At 37.1% G+C, this 12,222-nt stretch overlaps 6 protein-coding genes across 7 annotated transcripts in view; 2 read left to right on the top strand and 4 right to left on the bottom strand.

Moving 5' to 3' along the window:
• Positions 1–1,621, top strand: part of LOC108732268 (Nance-Horan syndrome protein) — a 59,363-nt gene extending 57,742 nt beyond the window's left edge. Inside the window, exon 6 of one of the 2 annotated variants that reach the window (XR_001937063.1) lies at positions 34–121. Coding sequence is in view for 1 of the 2 variants with exons in the window: in XM_018462963.1 (XP_018318465.1) it covers positions 34–1,337 (1,304 nt within the window). In the remaining variant the exon portion in view is untranslated. Of the gene's footprint in view, positions 1–33 lie in introns of both variants that reach the window. The other variant, XM_018462963.1, reaches the window with a different exon arrangement.
• Positions 1,622–2,059: 438 nt separating this feature from the next.
• LOC108732279 (U1 small nuclear ribonucleoprotein C) lies at positions 2,060–2,617 on the bottom strand. Its single transcript, XM_018462975.2, has one exon. The coding sequence runs from the start codon at positions 2,510–2,512 to the stop codon at positions 2,072–2,074; it is 441 nt and encodes a 146-aa protein (XP_018318477.1). The 5' UTR covers positions 2,513–2,617; the 3' UTR covers positions 2,060–2,071.
• Positions 2,618–2,704: 87 nt separating this feature from the next.
• LOC108732281 (transcription initiation factor TFIID subunit 13) lies at positions 2,705–3,470 on the top strand. Its single transcript, XM_018462976.2, has 4 exons — positions 2,705–2,830; positions 2,888–3,069; positions 3,117–3,274; positions 3,338–3,470. The coding sequence occupies exons 1-4, from the start codon at positions 2,807–2,809 to the stop codon at positions 3,358–3,360; spliced, it is 387 nt and encodes a 128-aa protein (XP_018318478.1). The 5' UTR covers positions 2,705–2,806; the 3' UTR covers positions 3,361–3,470.
• On the bottom strand, positions 3,380–5,093 carry LOC108732273 (protoporphyrinogen oxidase). Its single transcript, XM_018462969.2, has one exon. The coding sequence runs from the start codon at positions 4,924–4,926 to the stop codon at positions 3,490–3,492; it is 1,437 nt and encodes a 478-aa protein (XP_018318471.1). The 5' UTR covers positions 4,927–5,093; the 3' UTR covers positions 3,380–3,489.
• A 103-nt stretch (positions 5,094–5,196) lies between these two features.
• On the bottom strand, positions 5,197–9,428 carry LOC108732244 (zinc finger protein 624-like). Its single transcript, XM_018462934.1, has 2 exons — positions 7,474–9,428; positions 5,197–7,035 (listed from the first exon to the last, which is right to left on the bottom strand). Exons 1-2 carry the CDS (start codon positions 8,980–8,982, stop codon positions 5,290–5,292), a joined length of 3,255 nt encoding a protein of 1,084 aa, XP_018318436.1. The 5' UTR covers positions 8,983–9,428; the 3' UTR covers positions 5,197–5,289.
• A 128-nt stretch (positions 9,429–9,556) lies between these two features.
• Positions 9,557–12,087, bottom strand: LOC108732269 (zinc finger protein draculin-like). The gene is made up of 2 exons (XM_018462964.2): positions 11,799–12,087; positions 9,557–11,709 (listed from the first exon to the last, which is right to left on the bottom strand). The coding sequence occupies exon 2, from the start codon at positions 11,609–11,611 to the stop codon at positions 9,602–9,604; it is 2,010 nt and encodes a 669-aa protein (XP_018318466.1). The 5' UTR covers positions 11,612–11,709; positions 11,799–12,087; the 3' UTR covers positions 9,557–9,601.
• Between the last annotated feature and the right edge of the window lie 135 nt (positions 12,088–12,222).

Below are 12,222 nucleotides of genomic sequence, written 5' to 3'. Positions count from 1 at the left end.
TTATAATATAAGAGAATATTCTTTTCGTTTTAGGGCAAGTTCTTTCCACGAATATTCCAACGACGTCTGCACCACAACAAGACGTGAGGACGACGACTTTGCCACCGAGGAAGTCCATGAACCTGTACAATGCTTGGTCTGCCCATACGGATTCCCTTGCCACCCTAAACTACTGCGATTATTCTAAATTTCAAACGTTCCCACATCGAAAACCGGACCACTACAGAACCGTTCCCAAAATGCCTGATATCTCCGTCTCCTCGAAAAATCCGAATCCTTACGAAGGACTGTTCGAAACGGCTGCTCCAAACGGAAGAGTCATCTGCCAAGACCAGAACGAATCACTGAAAATATCCCCAATTGAACCTTGCAAACCCCAGCACATGTTCCAATCTTCCACTCCGAAACCTCCGGAATCACTCAAGCACGCCATAAACCTGGAATCGAAATTGTTATCCCCAAAAAAATCGACAATGTCAAACGAAGAATTGTACGCCGTCATTCATAAGAGCAGAAAAAAGCTGAACATTCTCACCGATAAAGAGCCCGCTGGTGCTGAAGAACCCGTAGTTCCTAAAGAGGTTCCCGCAAAACAACTCGTAAAGTCTCCGGAAACGGGATATTTGAAAGACAGATCGCGGGAAAGGGCGAGCTGGTCTCCCAGCGAAGACCAATTGGATTCGTATCCAGGTTTAAGTTCGTCGCCTAGAAGTCGTCAAAGTTGGGCGCATTCGGACAAAAAGGGCCAAATAAAGCAGACGTCCCAAATGGACTTCAAAAGATTACTTTTACAACAAAGTGCCAAATCTAACATTACGTCAAATAACTCGAGGAAGTTATCGGCTGTTGAACAACTAAAACTGTCGAAACAGCAAGGTCCCATTCAAACAAACTCGTCTATGAATATATTAGATTTGAGTAGTTCTCCGCGTAGTTTACAACGTAAATTGATTAGCACTCCTCCAAAGTCTGGAGTATTGGATAAGCCAAGATCTCCTGCCAAATTGATGTCCCCCAGGTCCCAGTGGAGATTCGCTAGCCCTCGTACAGATGTTCTCTCTTCGACAATACTTGAAGATTGTAGAGAAGACGAGAGCTCGGGGAGTTCTTTGGAGAAGAAATCGCGTAAAAACGAAACAGAGGAAAATTCTTCTAGAACCGACAATAACAATATTTCGCCAAAACTGTCAGTGTCTCAGTATATAAGGGCAAAAAGGGCGCAATTTTTCAGTTCGACTCCAAAAAGTGACGCAGAGAATGTGTCTCGATTTGAAAAGAATGCGAGTAACAACAGCAACAGCCCTAAAGATTTACCCGCTTTGGAAACTTCTTTCTAGCACTAAACTAAAATCGTGGAAATTGTATGAGGAAGTTTTCTTCCACTTGTATTATCATTATTTTTATTATTCTACACGTACACTAACTAGTTAATTCGTACCTATTATTTTCTTTGAGTCTAGTCTTCGAGCCATCGTATTTTGTTTATTTCTCCAAGGGACCATTTTGTTTTTATGATTGATCGCATCGTGTTATGAGGAGTTGATTTTAAGTTTTTATTAATTTATTCAGAGTGTTGTATGTAAATAAACAAATAAGATACGAGAATGCCTTAATATTAAATTATTACAGTATACGGAACTTGTATTGTTTATAATAAACGATTTTCATTTTCATAAAAAAAAAAGTTTATTACATCCCTTAGGACTAACAGCCTTACGACGATGACATCCCTTAAAAGAAATTGTCGAAGGAAAATGATAAACATAATATTATTTACGAAAAATTAATTTTGGTTCAATTATTTTTTTTTTTTGAATCTGTAATTTATTTTTCTTATTAAGGAAATCTTGTCTTAAAAGCACAAAAAGTGATTAAAAAACAATAGTAAAAGTATTTAACTCATTTATTATTAAATTTATTGTACAAATTCTATCAATAATTAAGCATCACTGAATTTATGGTAAATAATAATACATGTGAACGCTAATGAAGAAACTAAAATTAGGTAATCTGAATTCACTTAAGAACAATAAATTCGCACTTTCAAATTTATGTTTCACTTCACAATTGTTCATTTTGGTGGTCCATTAACAACTGGAGGCCTTACAGGTCCAGGTCCAAGATGTCCCATGGGCATCATTCCCATCATTGGAGGCCTCATTCCCATCATGTGAGGCATAGGGCCGTGAGGTCCCATCATCATAGGAGGTACAGGGCCTCCTGGTGGCATCATCCCTGGTGCAGCACCTGGCGGTCTTTGTCCCACAAGTTGTGCAGGGGGTGGAATGGCCACCCCCTTACCTGCTTGGGCAAACGGATTGTTGGCTATTTTACCAGCTTTAAAGGCAGCTGTTGTGGCATCAATTAAGTGCTGTGCTTGCTCCTCCATCCACTTCTGATAATAAAATTTCACATTGTCCTTATGTTTACGACCAGTGCAATGCGTTTTTCGAACACTTGGAGAGTCGTGTGTGAGGTAGGTATCGCAATAATCACAGTAATACTTCGGCATTTTGTACTTTTGTCACAATTTTTAGCGAATAAGCCGTATTTTAGCAAAAATTTCGCAAATATACGCAAAAACAACTGATGTAAGAGAATTAGGTTAACTAAACGTCAGACGCTTGAGTACATTTGAACTGCGAAGGTGTGGGACAATTTAACTACTCCAGAAGTTTAAAAGTATCGCCTGCTCTCTGCGTGAACTACAGCAAATTAAACGTCAGAATAAGAAAATCTACCCTATTTTTGCAAATAACTTTAAAAATTCCTGGTAAAAACTTATCATTTAAACAAGAGTTGACAAATGGCAGCCCCTGATGACGAACAGGTAAAAATAAAAATATTAGAACCCCTTTCCCCTTACTAAAACGTTGTTTTTTTGCAGTTTGAAGAAGACGATGCAACTGAAACCACTTTAGCCCTGTGTAGTGTAGGGAGGAAACGTCTTTTTAGCAAAGAACTAAGATGTATGATGTTTGGATTTGGTGATGATCAAAATCCTTACACAGAAAGTGTTGATATTATTGAAGATTTGGTGATAGAATTTATTACAGAGATGACCCACAAGTAAGTATCCAATTGGCTTTGTTTCCCTTCTAATACAGTTGATTTAGGGCAATGGAAATCGGCAGAACGGGAAGAGTTCAAGTAGAAGACATAGTTTTTTTAGTGAGGAAAGATCCCAGAAAATTCGCGAGGGTGAAAGACTTATTAACTATGAATGAAGAGCTGAAGAAAGCTAGAAAAGCGTTTGATGAAGTTAAATATGCAGGTAACACTTAACAGTTTTACATTTCATGCATTTTCCCTATATTTAAATAACTATTTAAATTAGGCAAAGACGCGCTCCAAGGATAACATAATGAAAATTTCTGTATTTAAATTATTTTTTATAACCATGTACCATAATACATTTGTAAGATTACTTATTAACAGTTTTATAAAAGTGTAATAAACTCTCATCATGCTTTCTTGTTTATTTTAAAACTACCCTGAACCCCTTTCTACAGCATTTTTTGCCGACAAAATAACATCGTTAATTCCAACCCCATCGTACGAACTTCCGCATAAACTTAAAGGTAAGTCGTGTTCATGTACAAACTTGCGAATTTCTTTAACTTGTTTTACATGTCCAACTATATATTGTGGAATGCAGTTTTCTAAAACCGATACATCAGCAAAAACCGGTCGTTCTTTAACATTCAAAATAGTTGCTAAATGTTTAAACGTAATATTTAATATTTCTTCGTCCCCAGAACTTCGATCAAAATATTTATCGTACCATCGACCACCCAACATGACGGTTAATAATGTTCTGTTTTCGAATTCGTTGGGGTAATGTTCGAAACAGCAACTATCGAAAATTACCCCAAGTATCGGTAAATTTTCTTTTGGAGGGACTAGAAAACCAAATCCAGGCTTAATGGGTAATTTCTTGTCGTATTCTAAATTAACAACTGCTACTGTTACGGTAGGAATACTGTTCAAAAGATCCCCCAAAATCGGATACTGTTTTTTCACAAGATTCCCTATTTTACTTGCTGGGAGACTACTAACCACGTGCTTGGCCCGAATTTCACTTTTATCACTTAAAGTCACTTTTGCGGCATTTTTACTCAGTTCCAATTGTTTACACTGTTTATTGAGGACAATACTACACCTCTGCTCTTTTTTGAGCCATCTTTCCAATCCTTGAGGTAAAACTTCAATCCCATCCTTAAAACTGAAGATACTCCACTTCTCCTTGGCTGCCTTCTGGTACAAGTCACTTTTGGGAACATCTTCCCCCTTTTTACCAAAACTTGATAGGCCGTCGATCACAAACGCTTGTAGCATGGTCCCATGTCTTTGGTCCTTTTCAAATAACGAATCCATTAAAAATCTGACGCTGATTTCTTTTGCATCACCCGCACAAATACCACATATCAATGGACTAATCAAATAATCGGCTACTTCAATTCCGAATTTTCGATTTACAAAACTGTATATGGATTCGTCGTTTTCGGGTATGGGTTTTGTGGCACTTGTTAGAAAATTCAACAGGTACTTATACAGTGGTTGAGAAAATGGTGGCTGCTTTTTGAACAAGCTCATCACATTATTTGGAAGACGGTGTAGTTCTCCGTTGACGTAAATCATTCGGTTTAATGCAGCAGGATGATTCGAAGGAATTGCAACGATTTGTTCAGAAAGAGCTAAATCTTGCACCAGTTGCAAGGTGTTAGCCCCTGGCAAACCTCTTGGTCTAATGCTCCTCGGTCCCTTTTCGATTATCAACCCATTTTTCTTAATGGAGCGCATCCAACCCCCTACACGTTCTGATGCTTCCAGAATTGTCACCGTCTCTTTAGGAAATCTCTTCAAGTAATAGTGGGCAAACGACAGACCCCCAAGTCCCGCTCCTAAGACAACCGTTCCAGACATTCCACTTTTTCGAAACTGACGCAGTTCCACGTTTCATTCATATCATCAGCCAATACACACCAAACCAAAACATTACCACATAACCTCTATGCTGCTGGAAGTCGAAATGATAATTTGAAATGTGTTATTCTTTTGTTTGTAAAATTAATTGATTTGTCAGAAAGTTTATACGTATGTAGATATGTTTTAAGGTGAAAGTAAATTTGATTTCAAGACTAAGTATGTACCTAGGTACTATTGTAATAGAGAAGATAATAAAAAGTGTTTGTTTACAAACTTAATATTTTATTCTGGTAATATTATCTCTATTAGTTTTATAATAAAAAATCAAATTCGAATTTCCGGGCTATTTTTAATATCTGATCATTCCAAGAAATTGTCAGAGTTAAGTATTAGGTCCGCAAGTTCCATGGGTTTCAGTTCTAATTTGATATATTCTGGTTTGAAATCGTTGTCATCTACGACAAATTCTTCGCTGATGGTAACAGGCTTTTGGTCGGCTTCAACTAATTTGTTATCAATTACGAAATCTCCGCTGGTCATTTCAACGAATTGCCCGCCTATATCAATCAATTCATGTTCAAGTTTAGGTTTGTCTTCTTCAATACTAAAGGCTTCTTTCATTTCAAGATCTTCGTCTACATACTCCAACGGACCTTGCTCAAAATCAATGTGTTGTTTTTGAAAATCATCATACTCTTGTTTAATTAATTCCATACTATTTTCGTCACCGATGTTGTTCCCACTGTCGGATGATTTCAATTCTTCTAGTGGCTTACATTTAATAATCTGGTTATTTTGCTTATGGAGTTCATCATCCTCCTCTTTGGGGCACACGCAATTCATCATGGACGTACAACAGACCATGCATTTGTGGTTCAACAAGTGTTCGTACAGATGAGCCTCGTGAAAGAATTGCATGTCGCAAAGGCTGCACTTCAGGTCATCTTCCACCATCTCGAAATCTTCCATCGAAGGTTTGAAACAACCGCAACTGGCGTAGATCCCATCGCAATCCAAACACTTAAAATCGCGATGAACTGCAATGTGCTCCATAAAGAACGATCTGTTAAATACAATTTTTGAACAGGCTTGACATTTGAACATGTCCTTCTTGGAAACAGGACCTTGTAAGGCATTTTGGTCTACTTCTGGAGTGCAGATGCAAATTTTGGAAGACTTATCACACACAAGGCATTTGAATTTTCTGTGGACGCCAATATGCCGTTCCAAAAGAAATTTGTTCATGAAGCGCTTATTGCATACATGGCATTTGGGTAATTTCGAAGACTCGGCATTGTGCATTTCGCGATGCATGGAAAGAGTGGTCCTTCGCGTAAAAGACTTATCACATTCGTCACATTTGTACGGTTTTTCTCCAGAATGGCAGTACATGTGTTCGTTTAAACCAGCTTTTAACGAGAACGATTTGCCACAAACGTCGCACTTGTAGGGCTTCTCAAACGCATGGATGTTTCTATGTCTTTTAAGATAGTACTTTTGAGTAAATTGTTTCAAACAAACGTCGCACTCGTAGGTCTTGGTGCTTTCGTGGATCGAAATGTGCAAGTTGTACGACGACTTGTTGGAGAAAGACTTATCGCAGTGACGACATTTGAGGGGTTTTTCTCCTGTATGAGTGTAAATATGTTCTTTGAGGGTATCCGCCTGAGTATATGATTTATTACAAAAATTGCACTTGAACGGTTTCTCTTTCCGATGGATAACCGAGTGTTTGGAAAGGTACCCCTTTTGGGAGAAACGTTTTTTGCACACTTCACACTCGTAGGGCTTCTCCCCCGAATGAAGATACAAATGTTCGTTCAAACGATACGGCGACAGGAATGTTTTCTGACAAATTGGACACATCTTTTTCGACTTCTTCTTGCACAGGTGGTTGTTGAAGTGGTGCCGCTTCAGGAAGATCCCCTTGCAAATTTCACATTCAATTCTACCCTTGAGTTCGTTAGTATCGGTGCTCTTCATAACCTCGACAGCCTTTTCGAATGCACATTGGAATGAAGAGTCGTTTTCCTTGGACATTTTCGATTTTCTTTCAACAGCACTTTTAAATGATATTGATAACAACTGAAGACTCAAATTGTTTGGCTTCCGATTTTATTCATAAGTAATTCACGCTCCTGGCTTGTAAATAAATGTGTTGTATTGTTACCAGACGATCAGATAATAATAATGCGTTACATCGTGTATGGTATACTAGCAATTGTACGTTCATCAAGTGAAAGTTGATTTAGATATACGCCATCGACGGTAAAATTAAAAAAACGGAAGAATAAACAATTGTATGATGATAACCGTAAACAAAAATGTATTGTAGTATATTTTAAACAATTTAAATTATTCGATACACAACCCTTGCACCGAATTTTCAAACAGGGTAATGTGCTAGAGACATCTTGCGTATAAATCCATGCAATTACATGATATAATTTAAAGACGTTGTTTGGATAACAAGAATTTATTTGCAAAGAAACTCGGCTGCTACATATTTTATTAACTTTTACAAAACAATTTCATTAGAAGTTAGAACTCTATGGATTCTGGTTTGACGTCAAAGATTTTAGCGTCTTCATCGACTTCAGCAAACAGTTCGATGGAGCTTTCAGGGATTTCAAAGTGCTCTTGCTTAGGTTCTTCTTTAGGTACAATAGTTTCACTTAATTCTACAATTTTCGTACTACAATCATTAACAAGTGAAGCTGAAATCTCTTCTTCTTTAACATTCACAGGTTCATTATTTTTCTCTGCTAACGGCTCATTGGCATTAATTGAAGATTTGTTAATCTTCTGATAAGTGTTAACACTTTTTGTCACTTGCATGTAATCGTCCGAGAAACAACTCTCATCATTGTCCTCGTTGAAGATGATACATTTGCCATCCTTGGGTATAATATTTTCACTAAATTTGGCAGATTCTTTTACAGGAGGTTCATCAATCGGGGTAAAACGTTCTTCTTTTTTAGCTTTAATCAAGGATTTGCTGGCTTTCTGATAAGTTTTAACGCTTTTCGTTACTTCCATATATTCATCAGAACTGCTGGAATTGTTACAATCCTCGTCGCAAGCCATACATTTTTCATCTTCGGGGACAATCGCTTCATCGACAGGTTTTTCCTCATCTGGAGTTGAAATTTCGTCTTCCTTTGCAGCAACACTAGGAGCACTTGCTTTTCTTGGTAAAGCCTCATCAACACTAGTTGAAGGTTTACTAGTTTTCCGATAAGTGTTAATGGTTTTTGAAACCTCCATGTAATCGTCGCAACAATTGCAATTCTTGTAATCTTCGTTACAAAGTATGCATTTATAATCGCGATGTATTCTCAAATGTATTTTGAGTTGGGAATTGCGTAAGATCGGTTTGGAACAAGTCTGACATCTGATCATCAAATTTTCTCTAGCGAAGCGATTCTTCAAGCGATCGCATTTGTCATCTACGCGGTTCCATGAACAGGCGCATTCTTCAGTGGGTTGGAAACACAGAGGACATTCGGGCTTAGCATGTTCTTTTACATGCAGTTTTAAATTAGTTTTATTTTTGAATTCCTTCTTGCATATGTGACATTTTAGCAAAATGCATCGGTCGTTTTTGTGACCACTTTTAATATGGACCGAGAGGTAATATTTTCTTGTGAACTTCTTACCGCACTGGTCACATTTAAATCGTTTCTTACCCAAATGGGTGGTTTTCTTGTGTTCGTTCAATTTGCTCTTCAAAGCAAAAGATTTTCCGCAAGTTTCGCACTTAAACAGATTTTCCGTACCGTGTTCACCCAAATGAACGTTCAAGTAGTACTTAGAAGGGAATACTTCTGGGCACAGTAGGCAATCAAAAGTCTTCGTGTTTTCTCGTCTATGAACACTTTTAATATGGACAGACAGGTAAAATTTTTTTGTAAACGTTTCACCACATTCGTTACATTTAAATGGTTTTTGGCACAAATGGGTATTGACGTGTTCTTCCAAACTGTTTTTTTGAGTAAAACAGATTCCGCAGGTTTCGCATTTAAATAGTTTTTCATTATCGTGGTCACTCATATTATTGAGGGCACACTTCTAAAAGTTTTTTCGTGGCGAATACGTAGATGGGCCTTCAAAGCCCTAACAATATTTACGTTTAGATGAATGTTTGTTTCCCCTTTTTAGCACAATCGGAGGTCTCCGTAACCTTAACGTTTTCCAACATTCATCAACATTTTTATTCATCTGTAGTAATAATAGCTCATTGCTATAAAATTCTAGTTTTGTTATAGTTAATTCGATAAATCATAAATGCGTATTATTCATCAGTAATAAACGTCACAATCAGATTAATGTAGCACACATTAAATCACAAAACATAATTATTTACGATCAAGATAAATAAACATAAGGCTTCGTATGAGGTAGAAGTTAATTTAATGAGCAAAAGAAATAAACATAACATAAATATTGGGACGATATCAACAACGGACTGTAAACAATTTCAATAGGTGCACAGAATCTCTCTGCATCGATTTTTCACACTGAATAATGTCATAGCCTCTCACATTTTAAAAGTTCCAATTTTATGAAAATTAATATTACAATAAAAGCACTTTTAATTGCAAAAGAAATTATATTCAAATAATATTAGTCTTTTAATTATACAAATTATTATACAGCTAGAAATGTTAATTCACTTGAACTCGACGGACTCTTCTTTAATGCTAAAAATACTCTTGTTATTACTGTCTTGGTCGACTTCAGCAATCGTATACGTAAAGGATTCAACGGAGTTTTCTCCTATTCCAAAACACTCTTCCTTAGGTTCCTTCTTAGGTACAATACTGTCTTTTTCATCAATTGTAACAAAACATACTTCTTGCTTAACTTCAACAGGTTTTACTACTGTTAACGGCTGCTTAACGTTAGAAGAACGTTTATAAGTTTTCTGATAAGTGTTAATACTTTTTGTCACTACCATATAATTGCTGGAGCAACTACAACCTTTATTAGTGTCCTCGTTGCATGATATACATTTATCTTCTTTGGATATAATAGTTTCACTTAGATCGATGCATTCTTTATCGTCTTCTCCACCAAGTTCATTAACTGGAGTAACAACCTCTTCCTTAACGCTAACAGCAGGTTCAGCTGCTGCTTTTTCTGTTAACAATGACTCTTCAACTCTGGTTGAAGGTTTACTGGTTTTCCGATAAGTATTTATGGTTTTCGACACCTGAATGTAATCGTCACAGCAATCGCAATTCTTATAATCCTCGTTGCAAAGTATGCACTTATAATCGCGATGTGTTCGTAAATGTATCTTGAGTTGGGAAACACGCAGGATCGGTTTGGAACAAGTCTGACACCTTATCATTAAATTTTCTCTATTGAGACGATTCCTTAGGCGATCGCGTCTGTCGTCTGCGAGATCCCACGAACAAGTGCATTCTTCAGATGATTGGAAACATAGCGGACACTCAGGTTTAACATGTTCCTTCATATGCAGTTTTAAATGAGTTTTGGTCTTGAATTCTTTATCGCATACGTGACATTTTTGTAAAATGCATAGGTCATGATTGTGGACAGTTTTAATATGAACCGAGAGGTAAAATTTCCTAGTAAATGTCTTACCGCATTGCTCGCATTGAAACGCTTTCTCGCGCAAGTGAGTTTTCATGTGCTCCTTGAGGGTCCACTTCAACACGAAACATCTTCCGCATGTTTCGCATTTAAACAGACGTTTCGTATCGTGTTCGGCCATATGGACCTTCAAATAGTACCTGCTTGAAAGTACTTTCGGACATAAGACGCATTTGTAAGTTTTCATGCTCTCGTTGCCGTGGAGGCCTTTTACATGGACCGACAGTGAGAACTTCTTGGTAAACGTTTTACCACATTGGTCACATTTAAACGGTTTTTGACCTAAATGGGTTTTCATATGTTCACTCAATGTGTTCTTCCTGGCGAAACATTTATCGCAGGCGTCGCACTGAAACAGTTTCTTGCCAAAATGGATTTTCACGTGTGTATTCAAAGTCTCCTTCAAAGCAAAACACTTGCCGCAAGTTTCGCATTTAAACAGTTTTTTGTTGTCGTGAACGGCCATGTGGAGCATCAAGTAGTATCTCGAGGAGAATACTTTCAAACAAAGGGCGCATTCGTAAGTGCTTTTTTCGTGATGGGTACTGAGATGGGCGTTCAAATGTGATTTCAGCCTAAACTGCTTCCCACAGTATTTGCATTTTTGTAAACCGCACGACCCAAGTTTATGGAAATTTTTAATGTGGATCGACAAGTAAAATTTCTTCATAAACGTTTTACCGCATTGGTCACACTGATACGCTTTCTGGCCCGCGTGGATTTTCATGTGTTCACTCAAAGTGCTCTTCAGGACGAAGCATTTTGCGCAAGTTTGACATTTAAACGTATTTTTTGTGTCATGTTCTGCCATGTGGACCTTCAGGAAGTACCTAGTCGAGAAGATTTTAGGACAGAGATCGCATTTATAAGTTTTCATGTTTGCGCGACTATGAACGGTTTTAATGTGGACAGAGAGGGTGCACTTTTTTGTAAACGTTTTACAACACTGGTCACATTTGAACGGTCTCAGGTCCAAATGGGTCTTCAGGTGCTCGTTCAGAGTGTTCTTCCTAGAGAAATATTTGTCGCAAACATCGCAATGAAAATGTTTATCGTCCATGTGAACCGGATGATGTTTGCCCGTATATTTGTTGATAGTTAATCGTTGTTTTCAAATTTGGATTTTTACTCAGAATGAAGAAGTTGTAGAGATGTCGTCTAAAAATAAACGTTGATGAGAATGTCTTCCAGTAAATCCAATCGAATTTGAAATGCAAAAATGATTTCATTTATATGTAGGTACCTACATGTAAACATGAATTGCATTCAGTCGTCGAAACAGACACATGAATGTAATACGTGCTGCATCCTAAAATGTAATTGTTTACGATGAAGATAAATAAATAAAGAGAGGTTAATGCGATAAATTCGAAAACTAATAAACATTGCCCCAAGTATCACCCTATCGTATCTAAAAACTTCTTACAATCTTTCTGCATCGAATTTTCATACAGATTAACGACCATCGTAGAAGGATCCAATTTTATCAAACGATATTAAAATATTACTTTTATTTACAAAAAGTAGCATTTTGAAACATTATTATTTTTATTAAACTATAAAACTCATATATCTTTAATAAGAATATTATTTCATGAGCTATAACTCTATGGATTCTTGCTTAATATCAAAGGTGTTGTTGCTCTGTTCGTCGACTTCAGCAGAGTTTGC

The sequence above is a fragment of the Agrilus planipennis genome, unplaced genomic scaffold (genome assembly GCF_000699045.2).
Source record: "Agrilus planipennis isolate EAB-ADULT unplaced genomic scaffold, Apla_2.0 scaffold30, whole genome shotgun sequence".
Taxonomy (NCBI): Eukaryota; Metazoa; Arthropoda; class Insecta; order Coleoptera; family Buprestidae; genus Agrilus; species Agrilus planipennis.
This window is presented reverse-complemented; position numbering and strand designations above follow the sequence as displayed.